We start from the raw sequence: 19,241 nt of genomic DNA on the forward strand, positions 1-19,241 counted from the left end.
AGACATTCGAGCAGGGGTGTGAGCTTCTTTGGAGCTTTATCATCTGTTTCTTAAAACTTTCTGTTTGTTTTTAAACCAGCTAAACTGTTCTTTAAACAAACTCTTACTCAGAGTCTTTATAAAAGAGCTGTGGTGGAGGTGATTTGGCAGAAGCAATTGACTGGGGCCTGGATCCCAAGAGTGGCACCGCTCCGCCCCCAGCCCCCACCCCCTGGTACACAGTATGGATGTCATGTTCCAGAAAAATACCTAGAAGGAATGTGTGGCAGGAACCTGGCAATGGCGTGCCCACCTGGGACTGCTCAGCTTGGTGGAGGGCCATGCCCTCCTTCCTGCTAGTCCTTCTGGTTGGTAGAGAGGCAGCAGTCAGGCTCAGAGCACTCCCAGGCCAGGGGTGGGCCAGAAAGGCTCGATGTCCACTTCCTGGATGTGAGATTGCGGCTGAGTTATGGAACCATCCATTTGAATCTCGGGAGAGGAAAGACATGAACCCCTGGACACAGCTGGGGGAAGGAAGGCACAAGCCCTGGGTCAGGCAGCTGGGGAGGGTATTTCCAGTCATCATTGCTGTCTGGGCAAGGGGGAAAGGCAATTAAGCAGAGGCTGGTGGCTTGATCAGAGCACATAGTAGGCCCTCAACTAATGCTCATGGAATGAATGCATATTTCCCTTCTAACCTGGGAGCAAGTGAAGCTGTTCCTGAGGCTAGGCCCCTGCCCAGTGGGGGTTTAGAGGGATTGCCATGAGAGCACTGGACTGGGAATCAGGGGCTTGGCTTCCATCTTTAGTCAGCAGGAACGGCTGTGAGATGTGACCTTGAAGTCTGATGCCCTGGTTTTCTCTTTATGGCAAAGGAGCCCAGATAAGGTTTTCAAACTGCAGTTTTCAACCCATTTGCTGTATTTTAAAAGGTAATTCAGTGGTACACAATCAGCATAAACAAGCACACACACAACAAACTGCCACAGAACAGAAAACATCAGAGTGCAACACAGGTCATAAGGGTAAGTATTGTTTTGCAAAACTATTGTTTTACTTATATATAGATGTTGTGGACTGGTCTGATGAAAAACCTATTTCTTACTGGTGACAAAAACACAGAACTCAGCCACCCTGGAAGTGTTCGCTCCTCCCACATTTATAGGGGTCCCCTTTTGAGAAAGCCCCGCACTCAGGGACTCTTTCCCCCTTCTCCCTGATTCAGCAGCTGTCTCTCTGCTCTGAACTGTCTCCACCCCTCCCCGGGTCTCTTCTTCCTGCTACAGTCTCTGAGCCCCTCCTTCTTTTCTCCCTGGGAAAAGCGCCCCCCCCCCCCCGCCCGCCCCTCTTTCAGGAAGTATTGGGTGTGTGGGGGGAGGTCGGAAGGGAGTAAGTGTGGTTATAAGGGGGTGAGGGTGGGGCGTGATCTCCCGGCAGTGGCGCTCTATTCCAGAAGTTCAAATAAAAGGAGTAGGAAGCGAACACCCAAGCACCCGGGAACAGAACAGAAAGTAGACGAGCTGGGGACGTGAGTCTGAGGGTAGGACTTGGTGAGCAAGGGCCCCAGCTTGCTGAGGGTTGGCGCCGCGCCTCATCCTTGTTGGCGCTCTGGTGCGCGATTAACTAGCGGCGGTAGCTCTCACACAGCCCGCCTCCCCGTCACCTTATTTATTTATTTTGAAGGCAAGACAGAAGGAGCCAAGACTTACGGAGCCAGCTCCTGGAGAGGGAGCGGCTGAACTGATTCGGAAGTTGGATCTCTTTGTACACAGGAATGCGGAGAGAAAAAAACAAAACCCACCCCATTCCTTCATTTCCCCTCCAAGCCTGAGCACTTTCTATTGTGCAATGAAAAGGCTTTTCACATCGAGAAAAATGAATCCCGATTTGAAGCTGCAAAGGAATGAGCGCGCTGCTGGGCGCGAGACGGTTGTCAGCTGGGCGCGGAGACCTCACGGTGGCCGGAGGGCGGCCGCGGCCAGGGTGCTCCCGGGCGCGTCCTCGGCGCACAACTTAGTGTAGCGCCTACGGGGACCCTGGACTCCCCTTTCCGAAGGCGCCAGCCTTGGATCTCAACGACTCCGAGGGCTGGGGGATAGACAGTCCGCGGAACCCCGAAGGCGGAGAGCCCTCACTACGACTGGGCCTCCCAGAGGTGGGCGGCGGAGGGGAAAGTCGGGAGGGAGGACAGAGTCCCGGGGATGGCGGTTCCGCGAGTCTGTCTGGGGACTCGCCGGAGCTAGAACTCCGCCCTGGGGAGCTCACAGGCCGGGTGCCTCCTAAGAGCCCCAGGACTCCTCCGAGTCGCTCAGAGCGTGCTGGGGTGTCGGGAGGACAGGGGCGGGCCCCGGACGCGCGAGGAGCGCGGGGCGCAGGGAGGCGAGCCGGCGCACATGGGTGCCGGCGGGCGGGCCGCGGTGGGGTGCGGGGCGGGGGAGGGGGGGCGGCCGGGGTGTGGCCTCCCCGCCTCCCGGGCGGGATTTGCATGTATGTGTGGCCGCCCCAGACTTCCTGCTCCTTCTACGCCGCAGGTACGCGCGGGCCGGGCCGGGTGGGCGGGCGGCGGGCGCGCCAAGACGCCGGGACCACCTCCCCCGGACGCCGCCGCCACCGGCTCCTGGGCCGCCCCGCGCCACCTCCCGCCCCCGCGGCCGCCAGCCCGCCCCGGCCGCGCCGAGCGCCCGGCTCCGAGGTGGGGGGCCTCGCTCCTCCGGGCTCCCCACACCCCTCCGCCGTCCGCGCCCAGCCTGGCCGCCAGAGCCCCAGCGCCCCAGCCGCTTTTCCGGGCCCCCGCTGGGCCGCAGCCATGAGCGAGATGTCCAGCTTTCTCCACATCGGGGACATCGTCTCCCTGTACGCCGAGGGCTCGGTCAACGGCTTCATCAGCACTTTGGGGTGAGTGAGCCGTGCTCGAGGAGGGCGGGGCGGGGGGGAGAGGGCTCGGTGGGCTCCGCCGCTGCTATCCCCCCGACGGAGGGCACCGACATCCCCAGAGCCCGGGAACGGCTCGTCTCCTTTTCGAGAAAGGAAGTGAAATGTTTGCTCAGGTAGGGGACGGGCGCCTTGCCGAGCTGGCGGGAGGCACCGCCGCCGCCGCCCCCCCTCCCCACCGCGTCGGCGAAGTTTCCACGCTCCCGCGCTCCCTTTCCGTCAAGGGGGAAGAGGAGCTGAGGGGCCGAGACTTCCTCTGCAGGTGGTCCTGGGTGCGGGCAGGTGGGTGGCTGGGGCCTGGGGGAGGGCATCAGGGCGTGGACGTGCCCGGCTCGGGGGTGGGGGCGGAGCTGTGGGGAGGGGGCCTCTCGGGCACGTTCCAGGTCCTGCCGCGCCTCTCCCGGGTCGCAGCTTCTCCCCACAGCTTTCTCCTGTCCCGCCCCCCTTCGGGAGGCGTGTCTTCTCAGCCCTTCCCTTCCAGGTGTCCCAGGTCCGGGCAGGCTGCCCTCCTTCCCCCCTTCCCCCGTCAATTTCCTGCGCTGCTCATCTGGCGCCCCTCGGTCCCTTAGCCCAGGGTCTCTTGAGCACTTTACAAACATTAATTAATTCTGGCCGCCACCCTCCAGGGACTGTGCTGGATAAACAGGGAATCAACTCATGTTCCCTGAGAGGGCCAAGCCTGAAGTAGGGAGAGAGTGGGAGAAGAATTAGGCTGAGCAAATGGGTTCGCCCTTCCAAGGAGCAGTTGGGTGGGTGAGCGGGAGGGAAAGTGGTTTCTCCACCTCTGCAGCCAGGCCCAAGGGCAGGGCCCGGCTCCCTTTGCCCCGTTGGAAGTCTGGGTGCTTGTGTTCAGTTCAGTCTCATCCTCCCCCCTGGCTCAGCTGCCTTTAGGGTAAACCCATCCTCTTCCACTCACCCTACACAGCTGGACAGCCACTCGATGCCCACCCTGGGGGTGTAGGAGGACAGCCTTGGATTTGGTATCCTCAGCTCAGGGCAGGTTCTGGACCCAGGCTGGCTCCCCCTGAGCCCTGGAGGTCAGAGTCACCCTGACTCCCTTGGTTTCTCCCAGAGTGAGTCCCTCTGGTAAAGGAATCGACTGTGGGGGTTGGAGGGCTGGCTTTGGCAGCCAGGGATGCTGGCTGGGAATTCCAGCACACCCTGCTCTCCTATCTCAACACCATCCAGGCCTCTCCCATTCTCCTCCTCATTCAGACATGGAGTTCCCAGCCACCCCCACCCCCATTTGATTTGGCTTCTGCTCTCTCAATTCCACAAAGGATGGGGGTGGAGCCACATCTGGGTCTGCATTCGTGCAGGCCTCCCCCAGAAAGCCCTGACCAGCCCGGGCGTGTGCATAGTAGGTGTATAGTAAGTACCACTCATAAGGCGGATGGGAGGCATAGAGGGCATGGGGGCAGATGGTGTTGGAAGCCTCCTGGTGTGAGCAGCACTGGGGTGTTTTGGGGAATGACCACCTCCTTATTGCTTAGTGCTTGGTTCAGGGCTGAACACATAGTGGATGCTTTTTAAACACCATGGGATTTAGCAGAATCAGTGCAGATACTTCTTATCCCCACTCCCTTTCCCTTACGCAGGCCTCATCCCCTTACAAAGGGCTCCCTTGGTTGCTTCCTAACAGAACTCTTTCTTGCCTTGGCCCTTCCTGTCCCAGAAAGCTGCCTCCTTCAGTCCACTTTGATCCTAGGGCAGGACCTGGTGACCTCTGAGCCCTTTTACCCCACGAGCCCCCTCTCTGCTCAAACACCCACCGTAGCTCCTTTTTTCAGACGGACGCCATCTTCTCAGCCTGGTATCCTGGTGCCAGCATGTGCCGGCTCCAGCTAAATTTTCTGGATTTTTCTCACCTCCACCTTCTTACCCCTGCATCTCCAGTGGCATACATTACTCCTAACTCCTGGAGCCTCACCCATGCTCTCTCTTTACTTTCTTTACCTTTGTTTCTTTGTTGCCTGTGCCCTTCAGCTCGGTAAATCTGTCTCACCCTCTAAGACTTATTGCAATGTGGCTTCTTTTAAGAGATTCCACCTCTTCCCCCCTGACTTCCCTCACCCCGCACCGTCCCACATGGGATTGGGGTATACCTTTTGCTCTGCTTTTGCACTGCTTTTTGTACAAACTCCACTCAGGTGCTAATCACATCGTTTTGCAATTAGCCGGAGGTCTCTCTATTGGCCCATCTAATCTTAGGTGCTTTGCCAGGATTAACAAATTAATTACACCATCCCTCCATTCAGCACATCCACAGGCATTGTACTGGGTGCTGAGGACTGGGTGGCAAATAGGGGAACTGTGCTTCCTGCCTTCTCAGAACTCAATGAAAGAATGATTTCTAAGTACTGTACATCACTGCTACTCAAAGTTTTGGGTCCTCTGCCCAGCAGCATCAGCATCACGGAGAAGAAATTTGTTACAAATACGGAATCTCAGAGACCCTTCCCCGGACTACTTGATCAGAATCTGCATTTTAATAAGATACCTAGGGAACCTGGGAGTGCTTTAAAGTGTGAGATGCGTTGCTCTAAGTGACTCTGTATGCCCCCTTGTCCCCAAGAGGTGGCCCAGCAAGGGCTGGATGAAATGAATTTGTTGCCTGGTGAACAGAGGGGCGGGCTTGGCTGGCGAGGTGGGAAGAAGGGCTTTGGTGAGAGGGGGCGCTTGGGGCAGCCTTCTGATTCTGGCCAGGCCTTTGCAGGGCAAAGTGGAGGAGATCCATTAGAGCCGCCTGGGTAATTACTGTTCCGGGTGAAGATTGCACATTAACTCTGGGTTAGGAGGGTGGGAGGATTCTGGGGAGCGGATCCTGGAGCGGGTCGGGACCGCCAGGCGGCAGCGGAAAGCAGGCCCATGCCTGTTCTTGGCAGGAGAGCATGGCTAGTGCTGCTGCCTTGCCCCTCACCCCAGGTGGGAGGCAACAGAGGCCAAGGCTGGGGTGGCTGATTAGGGCCAGCACAAAGGGGGAGGGTTTAATGCCACTCCAGGCCGGCAGCTGTGAAGAGCAGGCCCTGAGTGTTTAGGGTGGGCTCCTTGGGGGCTCACATCCAGTCTTTTGGAGATCTGACTTCGGTATCGAGAGGGGGTGTCCCCAGACCCACCGGACGTGTGGGTGAAGGATGTCTTGAAATTGAGCTCCAATTTTTGTCAAACTGCCTCATGGACAGGCCTCGGAGCACCCCTCAAGGCCCAGGGCTGGGTGGATCACAGGGAGAATACACCCCTCCCCACCTGGGAGGGTGGACAGTGCAGGTCGGAACCCAGAGTTGTGGAGGGGTAAATATGGCGGAACTCCAAGGAGGATATTTTTCTGAGTTCTTTCTGCCCTCTCATGAACTCGCTAGGTAATTTTGGCTCCTTCTCGGGGCACATTTCTGTCATTTGCATGTCCTCTAAGGTGCCCTGGCTGCACCTGAGAATCCCCTAGAGAACTTTAAAAGAATTCCAGCTCCCAAGTTTCACCCCAGACAACTGTATCAACATCTCAAGGAGTGAGATCTGGGTGTTGGGTATTTTAAAAGCTCCTTGGGAGATATGAGTGTATTGCAGGGCCTGGAATCCACGGACTGAGGTTCCTCCTGCCTTTTGCATCTGCTTGTCCCTCTGCCCCAGCAGCCCATCTCTTAGCCCTCGTCAGACTTCATTAAGTCATTCAACACACATTTATCGAGTACTCACCATGTGCCAGGCACTGTTCTAGGCACTGGGGAATCAGTAGCGGTACCAAGACAGAGTTCTAGCCTGTGCAGTGGGGAGCTCGGAGAATTGGTCTGGAAGTGCCCTTTGAGCCTCAAGTCTCCGAGAGACATATAATTCCAGGAAGGTGGGACTGCCCCTCCCCTACTGACCGCATTCCCAGGTAGATTTCAGACCTGCCCTTGGCTTTCATTTAATTGTGATTTCACTGGAATGAGATGTTGCCTTACCCTTGTCCTGTAATACAAGAAAGAGTCTTGGCCTCAGCTAGCCCAATCCACAGATTTGTTTATTTAAAATGTTCGGTGGAGAAAACCTGAAAAACTCAGGTAAAAACTTATCTGTAATACCACTGCTGAGTTATAGTAACATTCTGTATATAGACCTTCTAGCTTTTCATATACACAAGTAAAGATTTACAAAACGATATCCAGCTGCACATATGGTTTTGCATGCTGTCCTTTTACGAGTGCAGTAAGCTAAGTTTTCTCATGCCAACCCACCACTGTTATGCTCATGCAATGCTGTACCTTAATTTACTTAACCAACCCTGGTATTCAGCATTTAGGCGGTTTCTAAATTTTCACAGTTATATACAATTTGCACTGAACATCCTTGCCCATACATGCCTGAACACTTGTCCAGTTATCCTTTCGGGATAAATTCCCAGAAGTGGAATTCTGTGATCAAAGGGAAGACACTTCTTATACTTCACAGGCCCTCTCTAATTCCGTGTGTTCCGATGGTGGGGTGACTTGGGGTTGGGGCTAGAAACCGTGAACCCTGTCCCACAGGGGTCTGGCCCACGTCAACTCCCATGTTTGTGAGTGTTGTATTAGGGGATATGGGAAGTAAGATCAGCCTCCGCCCTTGAGGTTGGGCAGGCCAGAAGTCCCAGGAAAGAAAAGATGTGATGGAGTGGGGGTAGCGGGTTGCTGGCTGAAGTCAGAAGCAGCCTCAAGTTTCCACCCTGGGTCTTTCTGGTCTCAGGCCGCATTGAACTCAGCCTTAAACAGCCTTGCTGCGGCCACTTGCTCACTCTCCGCCCTGCTTACATTCCTGACCCCATGTTTCCTCCTGGCCTGGCCCAGTGGGGCTGTGGGGTGGGGCGGAGGCTCGGGTTGGGGTTGGGACCAAGCACTGGATTTTCAGGTGGGACTGTGCCAGCTCTCAGGTTGGGGGGAGATTTCTGGGTGTCAGTTATCCCTGCACACCCACCCAGAGTCCCCAGATGTCTTCTTCCAGCCCTGCTCTCTAGACGTTACCCCATGTGGAGCCCCTCCCTGGGAGTGGGTCCTGTGTGAGCTGAGGGGAGGAGGTCTGGGGGAGGGGAGGGGAGCCCAGCCCGAATCTCTGAGACCCCCCCTGACCATGTCAGGTGTCCAGCTGGGAGGGGCAGGGGCACCCTGCATTTGAACCTCCATTCCCACATTCCCACAGAAGGCCCCGGCTCAGCGAGGTTGAATGACCTGCCTGGAGTCACATGGCAGGAATCCGCAGAGAGCAGGCTGCAGGGCCTTTCAGACTGGGGGACTGTAAGAGAGAAAGTGGGGCCAGAAATGAGGCTGGGCGTTCACAGCACAGCGAGCCCAGAATGTGGACTGGGGAACAGGCGATGTCAGGCGGGGCCAGACTACAGAAGACTTTGAGAGCCAGACAGAGGCGTTTGGACCCGGGGAGAGAAGGAGGAGGGTGTCTTTGCAGGAGCTTGAGTGGGGGCAGTAAGAGAGCAGAGTGGTACGTACAGGCACATATTGTTTTGGCTGGCGGCTGGGCAGAGCCCAAAGGGGCAGTAAACACAAATCTCAGCCCCGGGCAGCTGCAGGGGCCCCTGTGCATATTTGGCTAACAAATCCCTCTCCCCATCACTCAGCCCACTGACCATCATCCCCTTTCTCCATATTGTAGGAGAGCCATGCTCTCCAGGGTCTGAGTCTAGAAAGCAGTACCAGGGGAGATAGAGGCCAGAAGAGGGAGAATTAAGCTTGTGCCTCATTGATGATGATGATGAAGGTAGCTCTGGGCCGACACTGCCGAGCATTTACGTGGGTAGCTCCACCTTTACTTCTGCTGTCTCTTTGAACCCTTACCACCAGCCTGCAGGGTAAATATATTTCAGGAAAACGGAGGGAAAACCCATATGCCCACCACCTGGACTTAATAACTGTGCACATTTTGCCATATTTGCTGCATCTATTTTGTTGTAGGTAACATACATTATATCCTTTTACCTCTGAATACTTCATTCTACCCCCTCTAAGAAATATGGCTATATTCCTATGTAATCATGGTACTGTCATTACACCAATGAATAGTTTCTTAAGCACCTAATGCCCAATCCTCAGGCAAATGTGCCCTGTTGTCCTCAGTCGGTCTTTGACAGCTGGTTTCTTGATTCAGGGTTCAGTCAAGGTCCATGCGTTATATTTGGTTCTTATGTCTTTTAAGCCTCCTTTAATCTAAAACGGTGCCCCCACCCCCGTGATCCTGAGCTCCTGACAAGATAGGGTTGGCTATGCTGTAGACGGTATGTAGACTTTCTGGATTTGCCAGGGCTGCTCTGGCTGTCCTGTTTCTCAGAGCTCTGCAGAGGTCTGGAGACAGGCGGGCCGGGCCTGAGGGCCTGTGCTGCAGACGGGCCGGGCGGAAAGTCCAGTTCTGGGTGATGGAGAGCAAGGAAGACGCCTGGGCCTGGCAAGACTGATCTGGGAGGCAAGGGCTGGCCCAGGGTTGTATCTTTTGTGCATCTCTTCTCAGCTTCTCATTTCTCCTGCTCCCTTTCTGTTTCCTCTTTGGCCTAACAGATGTGCTTTTCCCGTGCACCCACCTAACCCCAGTCCTTGCCAGGGCTCAGCCAAGCCTGAGAGCCAGAAACCCAAGCCTGGGGGTAGAGGCAGGTGCCCCAAGCCTTGCACATTGGCTGGGGACTTTGTTATCTTTGTCATCTCTGTTCCCCACTGGAGAGCCACCTGAAGTTTTCTCCATGTGCAGCTTACTGTCTCCTCTAGACTTTAAGTTCTCCAAAGGTAAGGGCCAAGCTCTTTTTTAAATTCCACGTACTGTCTGACCCCTCAAGGGGCACAGGGATGGATCCGTGGTAAGGATAAGCAGAGGGATGTTTCTGCAGGGATGCAGGCCTAGATTCCTTTTCTCTAATGAGCCAGGGTCCCCATCCAATGAATCTAGGTTCTCCCCCACCCCACATCCCTAGCCCCACCCTCACCCAGCAGGCATGACTCTTTGTGTATCTGGAGAAGGAGGCTCCAAGGTACCCCCATCCGCTGCCAGCCCAGCCCAGTGTTCAGACAGTGCCTGCTTTGGGGAGTGGCCTTTCTTGGGTCTGGCCCAGATCTGTGGGGTGGTAGCCAGAGCCCAGGCAAGGCATCAGGCGATCTAGGGTCTAGAGCTGGCTGTTCCACTAATTGGGCTGGTCAGTTTCCCTCACCATTGCCTCAGTTTCCACAGCTGTAGACTGAGGCTATTGGATTGTATGGGGGTGAGGGTGTCCGGGGTCCCCCTCCCATGGCCATTCCGATGGTGGCCAAAAAGCACCCCCTGGGGTTCCCCTGCTTGACTTCTGACTCCTTTCTTCCTCCTTCTTATCTTATCTTTCCAGGCAGCACTGACCCGCCCCGCTGCCTTTTCCGTCGCTCCCACCTCAAAGTCCACCCAGGACCTCCTCCCTCAGATCTAGGTCTTGGGTACAAACCCCACGGGCACCTCAGGGATGGTGTCCTGGGCATCCTCCTAGAGCAGAGCTGGCAGCCAGCTCCTCTCCAGGGGCCTCCTGCCATCGCTCCCCCCTCACATCTGCTACCTGCCCCCTCTGCTGATGCCCCTGGACGTACAGAGTGATCTGCCTCTGCCTGTGGACGGAAGGCTCATGGTCGGGCTGTCCTTAGGCTCCTGAGCTGCTGAGCTGGCCCTGGGGTGTGTGTTTGTGTGTGTGCCTGCGTGCGTGTGCACATGGGGTGGAGCACATGGCCTCTGTTCTCTGGGCGCTCAGCAGGGTGGGCACAAGCTGCCTGAGGGTGGGGACTGCAATCAGCCCCTGGGATGCCCACAGGAAGGGTTTGTTGAATGGATGAGGATCTGGTTTGTACATGTGCCATCGTCTGGCCAACTGGGTGACCTTGCTGGTGGTCCTCTCCACTCCGTGGGCCTTGTGACCTCGCACAGGACCGTGGTGAGAATGGAAGGAGATCTGGAATGTGAAAATATCTGCTCGTGGAAGGGGCGGATCTTGGCCGCTGTGCCTGCGCTTGGGATGGGCAGGGAACTCCACAGGAGCCTAAGTACGGACTAGGATGGGCTGCAGCCTGTGCCAAGGCAGAGGCGGAACAATGAGGGGATCTGGGGTGGTGGGGGGAGGGGGAAGGCGGGGCGCTGCCCGCGACCTGAGGCGGAGACAGGGGCTCGGCCACTTCCCCTTAGGGAGCCCGGCTCTGGTTATGGCGCCAGGTGCGCACCCGGAGCCGGGCACCTGTGGCCGGGCTGGTCTCACAAACACAGATGCACCCCACTTTCCCCGTTTTAAGGGGAGTCAGGGGGGCGGTGACGACCCGGGACCTTGGTGCGACCGGGTGGTGGGAGGGGTCCTCCGGGGCCGCCGAGCCGGGAAGGGAGGGCGGCGCGGACGCAGGTGGCACGTCACCCGCCCCGCCCCCGCGGGCCGCACCGCGCCTCTTCCGCCCGCCACCCCCGGGCGCGCCTGGCCGAGGTCCAGCGTCCTGGCCGCGGCTGCCAGTCGGAGGCAGGCCGGGGCGACGGCTGCACGTGGGGCGGCGAGTTTCGCTCTGCGGCGGGGGCGGCGGCCGGGCCCGGGCAGGGCCTCCGGGAAAGCGCGCCGCGGCCTCTGCTGTTCTGCGGAGTCTTGGGGTTCTGGGGGCGGGAGGGAGGGGCGCTCGGCCACCACCGGACAGCCTCTCCCCACAGCCACGCAGCTCGCCCTCTTAGGTTCCCTTTCCTTGAAGATTTACCTGCCTGGCCCCTCTGGCCCCAGTTCACCCTCCCCCCCCCCCCACCCCCGGCAGCCCATCTGATAAGGGCTTTCCTGCTAATCGGTTTATGGCTTCATTTCGCCCACCCGATAACCCCTGGGGTTGCCTCGGTACTAATGAGTATGAATGGGAGAATGAAGGGGTTTTGAGGAGCCGCTTGGGGGCATGTTGGGACCCTGCAAGCATCTTGCCTATAGTGGCGCTTCCTTACCTGGTCTCTACGTGGGAGGCAGTGCTAAGCACCAGGTGGGGGCTAAAAAGATGAGGAGGGCCCGGAGCCACCCCATCCTCGGGCAGGAGGTAGCTCAGCACTGCTCAGGTACTTGCATCCTTAGACAGTACGTGGGGATCTTGTTCAAATGCAGATGGGGTAGGTCTGGGCAGGGCTGAGTTTGTACAGGACAAGTTCCTCTCGATGCTGAGGGTGGGGTAGGGGGCACACTGGAGGAGGGGAGGCTATGGAGTGCTAGAGCTGGGGGGACGTTCTGAAGCCCCCATCTCCCTCCTAACCAAGCCCTCACTGCTCATCTTGTTCTGATACCCGCAGCAGCCCCTGCCCCCCCAGCTGACTTCCCTGTGCTCCTCTGCCCTGGCCCCTCATACCCACCATTCCCATCCCTTCAGTGGCAGGTTGGAAATGGTTTCCTTCCCAGGCTTGTTTGACGTCTTCCTCCTACAGCACAGGCTCCTCTCCTGACCAGTTCCGCCCCATCTCTACGGGGCTTCAGTCTGTACCCCCAGAATGTGCTCTGCTTTGTAGACTGTGCTGCATCCATTTCACCTGACCAGTGTTTGAGGGGCCTTGCTGGGTTTCTGGCCCAAGGGGCATTGGGGTTGGGGAGAGACTGAAATGAAGACATCAGGGCTTCGGTAGCTGTGCAGAGTGGGTGGGGACAGATGGACAGCCAGGTAATGAGCAGGCAGATTAGCACCCAGGGATTAGGAAAAGCATGTAAAGGCATCGTAATTTGCATGTCTTTTTCCTGCACGTGAGACCCAGACAAGGGGTTCCCAGGGGAGGTATGGGGGCATTGGGAAGGAGGAGGGGTTTCCCGTAGGTAGCCAGTCTTTGAGGAGAGGGACTCAAATGACCTTTGTCATCTGCCCCTGCAGAAGGCCTCGTGCACTGGCCAAGGAGGTGGGGTTGGGTGTACTTTCCTCCAGCCTCTCTTCAGTTGCACCTACTTGCCCTATGGCTGGCCAGCAGCCCTTGGAGTGCCAGACCCCAGGCCATCACCAATGACCCCCCCCCCCCGCCCCCGTCATCCTGTGTTCCTCTGCCAGAAGACAAATAGCTCATCTCATTCACTCATGTCTTACAGGAAATTCTATGAATTATTCAAGGCTCTGTGCTGCTCCTACCTCTTCTTTCACACCATCTCTGATTAGTCAAGCCTCTGACTTCTTCCTTCCCTGATTCAGACAAAACCCGCAGCTGGTACCACCGGTTGGCACCAGTACATAGTTCTCATATTATTAACTCTTCTGCGCATGTGACTTGTCTTCCCAAGGAGATTTTAAACTCCCTGAGGCAGGAGCTTTATCTGTTACCTCTCTGTTCTTCCCCCAACAGCTAGTGAAGTGAATTAATTTGCTCATTATACATTTCATGGTGAGGCCGCCCTGCACAGGTGGAGCTTCAGGTGCTGGGGATACAGCAAGGAATAAAATAGACGTATCCCTGTTCTCATGGAACTTACCATCCGTGGGGTGGGGTGGGAACAATAAACAAAATAGAGAAATAAAACATATAGCAGGTCAGGTGGTTGTCACTGCTGGGGGTGGGGGATCAGTAGAGTGGGGATGGGGGTGCCATAAGAGGAAGTAGCAGTTTACAATTCTAAAAAAGGGTGAGAGGATCTCCATGTGTGTTGGACATTTGAGGGGATCGAAAGGAAATGGGGAGGGAGCCAGGTGGGTGTCTGGGGCAGAGGGCTCCAGACAGAGGAAAGAGCCAGATAGACCTGAGTCTGAAGTTAGGGGAAAAGGCCCAGGGGGAGATGAATGTGGGGTTATTGGTGTGTTTCTAGGTGGTGCTCTTGAACCCATAAGCCACCCAAATGACCAAGGGCCTGAGTTTAGATGGAGGGCCAAGGGCGAGCCAAGCCTAGGGGGCTGGGGAGAGGAAAGAAGACTGAAGTGCCTCACTTAGGGAGCCACCTTCTCCCCATCCCCACCACTGTGAGGGCTGCAGAGCACCCATTCTGGAGCTTGCTGGTGGCATGTCCTTGGTCAGATTGCTGCCTGAAAAATGGAAATAATCATAGTTGAATGCGTTTAGAAAATGAAAACCATATGTAAAGCATTAGGAACAGAACTGTGCTTGCTAGCGTGTTGATGATGATAATGGATATGGGTCAGGCATTGTGTGAAGTGCCAGTGATTCCAAAGGGAAAAAGGCCAAGGGATCTTGTCCTTGAGGACCTCACAGTGTTGACACGTGAGGTGTCAACCTCATGTGTCAGACATGGCTGACAGACATGGCTGCAGGAGAGGCCAGGACCAGATGCTTTGGGAACGTGGGGGAGGGTGACCCACAGGGGAGGGGGCCTGGCTGAGGAAGGCTTCTGAGAGAGAGTGAGAGGAGTCAAAAGTGGGAGAATGAGTGGACGTTCGTGAGGCCTGAGGCTGTAGGAGTCAGGGGCAGAGGGTGTTGTGTGTGTAAAGGGCCCCGCAGCCTGCTGGACCCCCGTCCTTAGAGCATCAGCGCTCCAAGGACCTCAGGATCAACTCAAGGTTCAGCACAACTGGGACAGGGGAGCCATGAGGCTGGGGGGTGGGTAGAGGTTAGATCACAAAAGGCCTAGATAGCCAAACTGGGGAGGGGAGGTACAGAAGGAGCACAGGCTTTGGAATGGGCTTTGTGACCTCAGGCAAGTTATTTAATCTTCAGACTCAGTTTCTGCCTCTGTAAAATGGCACTAATGATTGGCAGAGAATTTGGTGAAAATTCAGAGGCGACAAATATGAAAAGCTCGAGTTAGAGTTGGCCTCTGAAATGGTGGGTGATCATCATCCCTTCATCTCAGAGGCCTGGGAGGTACTGAAGGGTTTTAAAATACAGGAATGATGGAAGAATGGATGTGTGCATGGATGGGTGGATAGGTGGGTACTTTCCAGAGATGTAGAATTAACCCCAGCCATGGTTGTAAGGGGGCAGTTTCAGGGTCTAGAGTGGGCTAAAGAAGAGGATGCAAAATGGAGCCTGGCTGAGATTGAGAAGGGATGAGGTTCATTGGCCCATCCTGAGATCCAAAAGCCCATCCCTTAGTTTGGTATCTCATAAGCTTCTCTTTCTTGTCTCTGCTTTCTCTGCTTCTGTTTCCCCTCCATAATCGGACTCTATTTCTGTCTTTCTGCATCACTTTATCTCTCCCTTCCTCCCTCCTCTTGATGTCACTCTGTTTTCTCCCTGACGTGGTCTCTCTGTCCCTTTTTTCCCTCCCTCCCCCCTTACCCCCCACCTTTCCTATTTGGGCAGCAGTCTTGTCTGTGGCAGGAGTTATATTGTGGTGTGTGACAGCCCAGACTGGCAGCAGATGCCCCCTGCACAGCTCCAGCTCCCCCCTCAGGGCCAGGGTTGTGCTGGGGTGTCTCTGTGCTCTCGCTGGGGATGTAAGGTACATGGATCCTCCCACCCCCAAGTGATACCTTGCATTTTAACAGTGACTCCAGGAAGGAGTCATGAGTAACCCAAGGGGATGGCTTGATGGTGAGGGGTTTGTCAGTGAAGGAAGACATTGCTGTGTGCGTGTGTTGGGGGGGGGGGTCTCTAGAGCCCTCGTATTGCCTGCTCCGAGTGGGGAAAGGAATGCTGTGGGGAGATGGGCATCTTCTGTCCCACTGACCTAGCTGTCTTGTCCCCCAGGCTGGTGGATGACCGCTGTGTGGTGGAGCCTGCGGCTGGGGACCTGGACAACCCCCCTAAGAAGTTCCGAGGTAAGACTTCCCTCTCCTACTGCTGCTGAGTCCTCAGCCTGGATGGGCTGGACTCAACAAGGCCCTGCCTGCAGCCCTCACACCACTGGGGCTGGGCTCCCCCCTCTGCTCGTAGGGTGGGCGCCATCTTGGTGCAGCACGGCCCCCCCTTCATCTTCCGGGGCCACACCCTGCTTCTCAGGGGCACCTCCCTCTTCTGGCTGGGGTCTCTCTATCCCCGGAGCTCCCCACCAGCTACAGGCTTCCTTTGTGTGCCTGGGCGTTTTCTTGAAACAAGGGAGGAAAAGAGAAAATCCCCTCAGGGCAAGGGCTCCTCTCTGTGCCTGAGTCTCCTCACTGTGTAGTGGGGGGATTGGACCCGATGGTCTCCAAGGCTATTCACCTGGCCCGGGCTGTGGCCCCAAGCCCCTCGCTGTGCGGAGGCCTCCGCCCCAGGGGGCTTGTAGAATCTGGGCCTCCTTTGCTCTGCAGCCTTGGGCGAGCGCCTTCCCTTGGGGCCTGTGCCCTCCCTGCTTAGGGCCTGTGCCCTCCCTGGTCCGTGGGCTCCTCAGCTCTGCCCGGCCGGCCTGAGGGCTGGTCCGTGTGCCACACCGGAGGAAGGAGTTGTTGTGGTCGCCTGGGAGGGCTGAGACCGACAGGCGGTCGGACAGATGGATGCTGCCCCGGGTGTGGGCCCACTGCTCCTGTGTGTGCCCATGCAGCTGCTTCTCTCAGGGGGTGACCTGGGATTGTCCCACCAAGGGGAGCTGGGAGGGGAGCAGGGTTTGGATCAGCTTGCAGCAGTCTTGGCTTCCTATGCTGGGAGTCTTGCCCATCCATCAGAGTGTGCTTAGAGGCAGAGGGGACCTCTCAGCCTGCAGAGGGACTCCACATCTACTGGCATGTTCCTGCTTCTATCCAGCCTTTGGGGGGGACTTTGCGTGGGGGAGTCTTAGGTTGGGGTATGTGGGAACTGCCTGTGGTCATAGGTGCTCCCTTTTCCTGCATACGGCCCCCTCTGCCCTACAGGATCTCTCATCACCCCCTACCCCTCAGCCCCTGTCACTTCCTTCCAGCTGCAGCAGTCTCTCTGCCCTTCCTCATATTTCTCAGCCACAGCCCTGCCTCTGTGCTCTTGCACTTGCTGTTCTCTTTGCCTGGAATGTCCTTACATACCTACCCCAAATAACCGCTCCCTCACTGGCGCCAGGTCTTGTGCCCTCAGTGAGGCCTTCCCTGAACACCCAATGCAAAATTGCACCCCTTCGTGTCCCTTCCCTGCTTTATTTTTCTCCTTACCACGGATCACCAGCTGACCTACTCCATCTATTTTAATTATTTGTTTGTCATCTCTCTTCCTGCTAGAACGTCAGCTCCTCCTGGGCAGGGATTTCTGTCTGTTTTGTTCACTGCTCTGTCTTTAGTGTCTGCCACAGGGTGGGTGCCTGGTACACAGCTGGGGACTAAAAGCGTGTGCGAGGGCCCTCCTCAGACTTCCTCCTGCCCCTGCCTCCCTTTCTGCCTCTGGGTCTTGTTGACGAGACCCTCCCAGGATCCTCCATTTGAGCGCAGCCCCGAAGGCACTGGGTGCAAGCTCCACATGTTCCAAGGTGATCGGGGCCCCACAGTTTGGAGGTGTGGCTTGCCTGCGCCCCACTCCCAGCATGTCCCTGAGGTTGGGGGGCAGCTAGAGACAGGAGGCTTGCACTTTTCCTGGAGCAGGAATAGGAGCCCTTTGCAGCTGCTGGTGGGGGTGGGGGTGGGGTGGATGTCTGCTGCAGCTGAGGGATCTAGGCATGTTCTTGGGAAGAACTCCCCAGAGGAGTGGGTCCTGAGCCAGCAGAGCCAGCAGGCCTGCGAAGGGAAGGTGTGTGCCTGTGTGGTCAGCCTCTAAGTGTGACTGCTGGTGCCTGGGACGGGGCAGTGCAGAGGACGAGTTGCCCTAGGGGTCCAGTGGGCAGAGTTTGGGGCCAAATTGTGATGACAAAAAAGTCGCTTAGCAGAACAAGTACTCCTTTGACTTCCTGGCCTCCTCCCCCATCGCTCCTTCCCACTGCCTCCTTTCTCTTCCTCTCCGTTTTCCCAGAGCCTGTGAGCAGGGCCCGCCCCAGGGTCCCTGGGCCTCCATGTGGTCCCCTAGCCCTGGCAAGGCCCGGCCAGCTGGAAGAGATGGAACAAGGGAATTCAGATTCCAGCCCCCTCCCCGGGTCTTGGTGAGGTGGGCAGAGGCCCCTCTAGGTTCTGAGAGGAGCCCCCCACCCCAACAGGGACTTGGGTGCCTGGGCTGCCGCATGGCCACCGCTCTTGGTCTTCAGCTTGGGTGGGTGGGGGTGGATATCCCTGGGCAGACCTGGCCGCCTTCTGCTCATGTCCCAGGGCCTCTCCAGCAGGCCCTGAACAGATGAAAGACCCATATCCCTATGTCTCCAGGGCTCCCTGCACCCTCGGAGCCCTAGTCAGGGCATGATTGTAAAGCTTCTGCTTGTGATCAGAACTGGGAGGGTGGGGCCGGGGCGGGCCTCTGGGATAGAAGCAGGTCTCGGCGTAGTCGTGTGGCAGGTGGGTACATCTGAGGGCATTAGGATTTGGAATGAGAGACGTGGACTCCGACCCCTTCAGTTTTGAGACCGAAGCTCGGAAAGGAAAGCAGAGCTTTCTCTCTGACCCTGGAATCCTGGTCCTTTGTTTTGTGTCTCCTGCAAACTTCTGGCCCTGGAAGGGAGTTCCCACCCAGAGCGTGAGGGTCAGGACAGGCATTCTAGAGGCTGGCTAGTGGTCTTCAAAGTTGGCCTTGCCCCGAGGCCCCCAGAAGTACTGCCCTGCTGTCCTGGGGTGGGCCCAGCCATTGCTGGGAATGGTGGTCTCTCCCCCTCTCTCCTCCAGCCTGCTGCTCAGTTCCTTGCCTGCCCCTCCTGTACCTGCTGACCCTGCGAGCCCCCAGGCCAGGCTGGCAAAGCTGAATGAAGCCCCTGCCACGCCTCCAACAGCGCCTGCCGGGCTCCTTGCTTGTGGCTTCATCTCTAGCCACCTTCCAAGGCCATTCCAAGCCCCAGTGTGTTCAGGAAATCCTTTCTGGAGTCAGCAGGGCCCTGGGAGACCCAGGCTGCTTGTGCTCCAATGTGCGGGGCCCCCACATTAGCCTGGCCTGCTCTCCCCCTACCTCCCTGACCTCCGCCCTGCTGTAAGGGTTTTGGGGTTGTGGCTGCTGTAAGTTCTGCGCTGCTGGCTGGGCCTGGCGTGGGGGCACATCCCGTCTGCTAGAGGAGCCTAGGGGAGCACACCACTACTCCCACAAATCCTCTTTTTTCCTTCCCGTCCACGCTGGGGCAGAAGGACAAGCCTACGTCAGGGTAGCTCAGAGCTCACTCCCCACCGCCCCCTGCAGAGACGCCAGGGCCTGGGGGAGGTGGGGGCATGTGTGGGGGCCACTTACTGGCCAAGAGTGGCGGGTGTGGGCGGAGGGCGCTGTGCTGTCCTCACTGCTGACCTGTGTGTCCACCCCCCGTCCCGCTGCAGCCTCCCTCTCATCCCAGCCCTCTTTCTTCTTATTACTCTGAAGATGGATTTCAACTCCACACAGAAATCTAGAGAAAAAGAGCAAACACCCCACTGCTCTGTTGAATCCTTTCGCCTGCTTCATTTTATTCAGATCTTTGTATATGTAAAGAAGTGAAGCCTTATAGCTGTCACGGAAGCCCCCTG

General features: G+C 57.1%; 1 protein-coding gene across 2 annotated transcripts in view; it reads left to right on the forward strand.

The window, feature by feature from the left end:
• The first annotated feature begins 2,706 nt into the window (after nucleotides 1–2,706).
• The window catches only part of ITPR3 (inositol 1,4,5-trisphosphate receptor type 3), a 73,021-nt gene continuing 56,486 nt past the window's right edge, over nucleotides 2,707–19,241 (forward strand). For both annotated transcript variants that reach the window (XM_077161512.1, XM_077161513.1), the window contains exons 1-2: nucleotides 2,707–2,874; nucleotides 15,490–15,560. In XM_077161512.1, the coding sequence (XP_077017627.1) occupies nucleotides 2,786–2,874; nucleotides 15,490–15,560 (160 nt within the window). In that variant the 5' untranslated portion in view covers nucleotides 2,707–2,785. The remainder of the gene's footprint in view (nucleotides 2,875–15,489; nucleotides 15,561–19,241) is intronic.

This window comes from Tamandua tetradactyla, chromosome 5 (genome assembly GCF_023851605.1).
Source record: "Tamandua tetradactyla isolate mTamTet1 chromosome 5, mTamTet1.pri, whole genome shotgun sequence".
Classification (NCBI taxonomy): domain Eukaryota; kingdom Metazoa; phylum Chordata; class Mammalia; order Pilosa; family Myrmecophagidae; genus Tamandua; species Tamandua tetradactyla.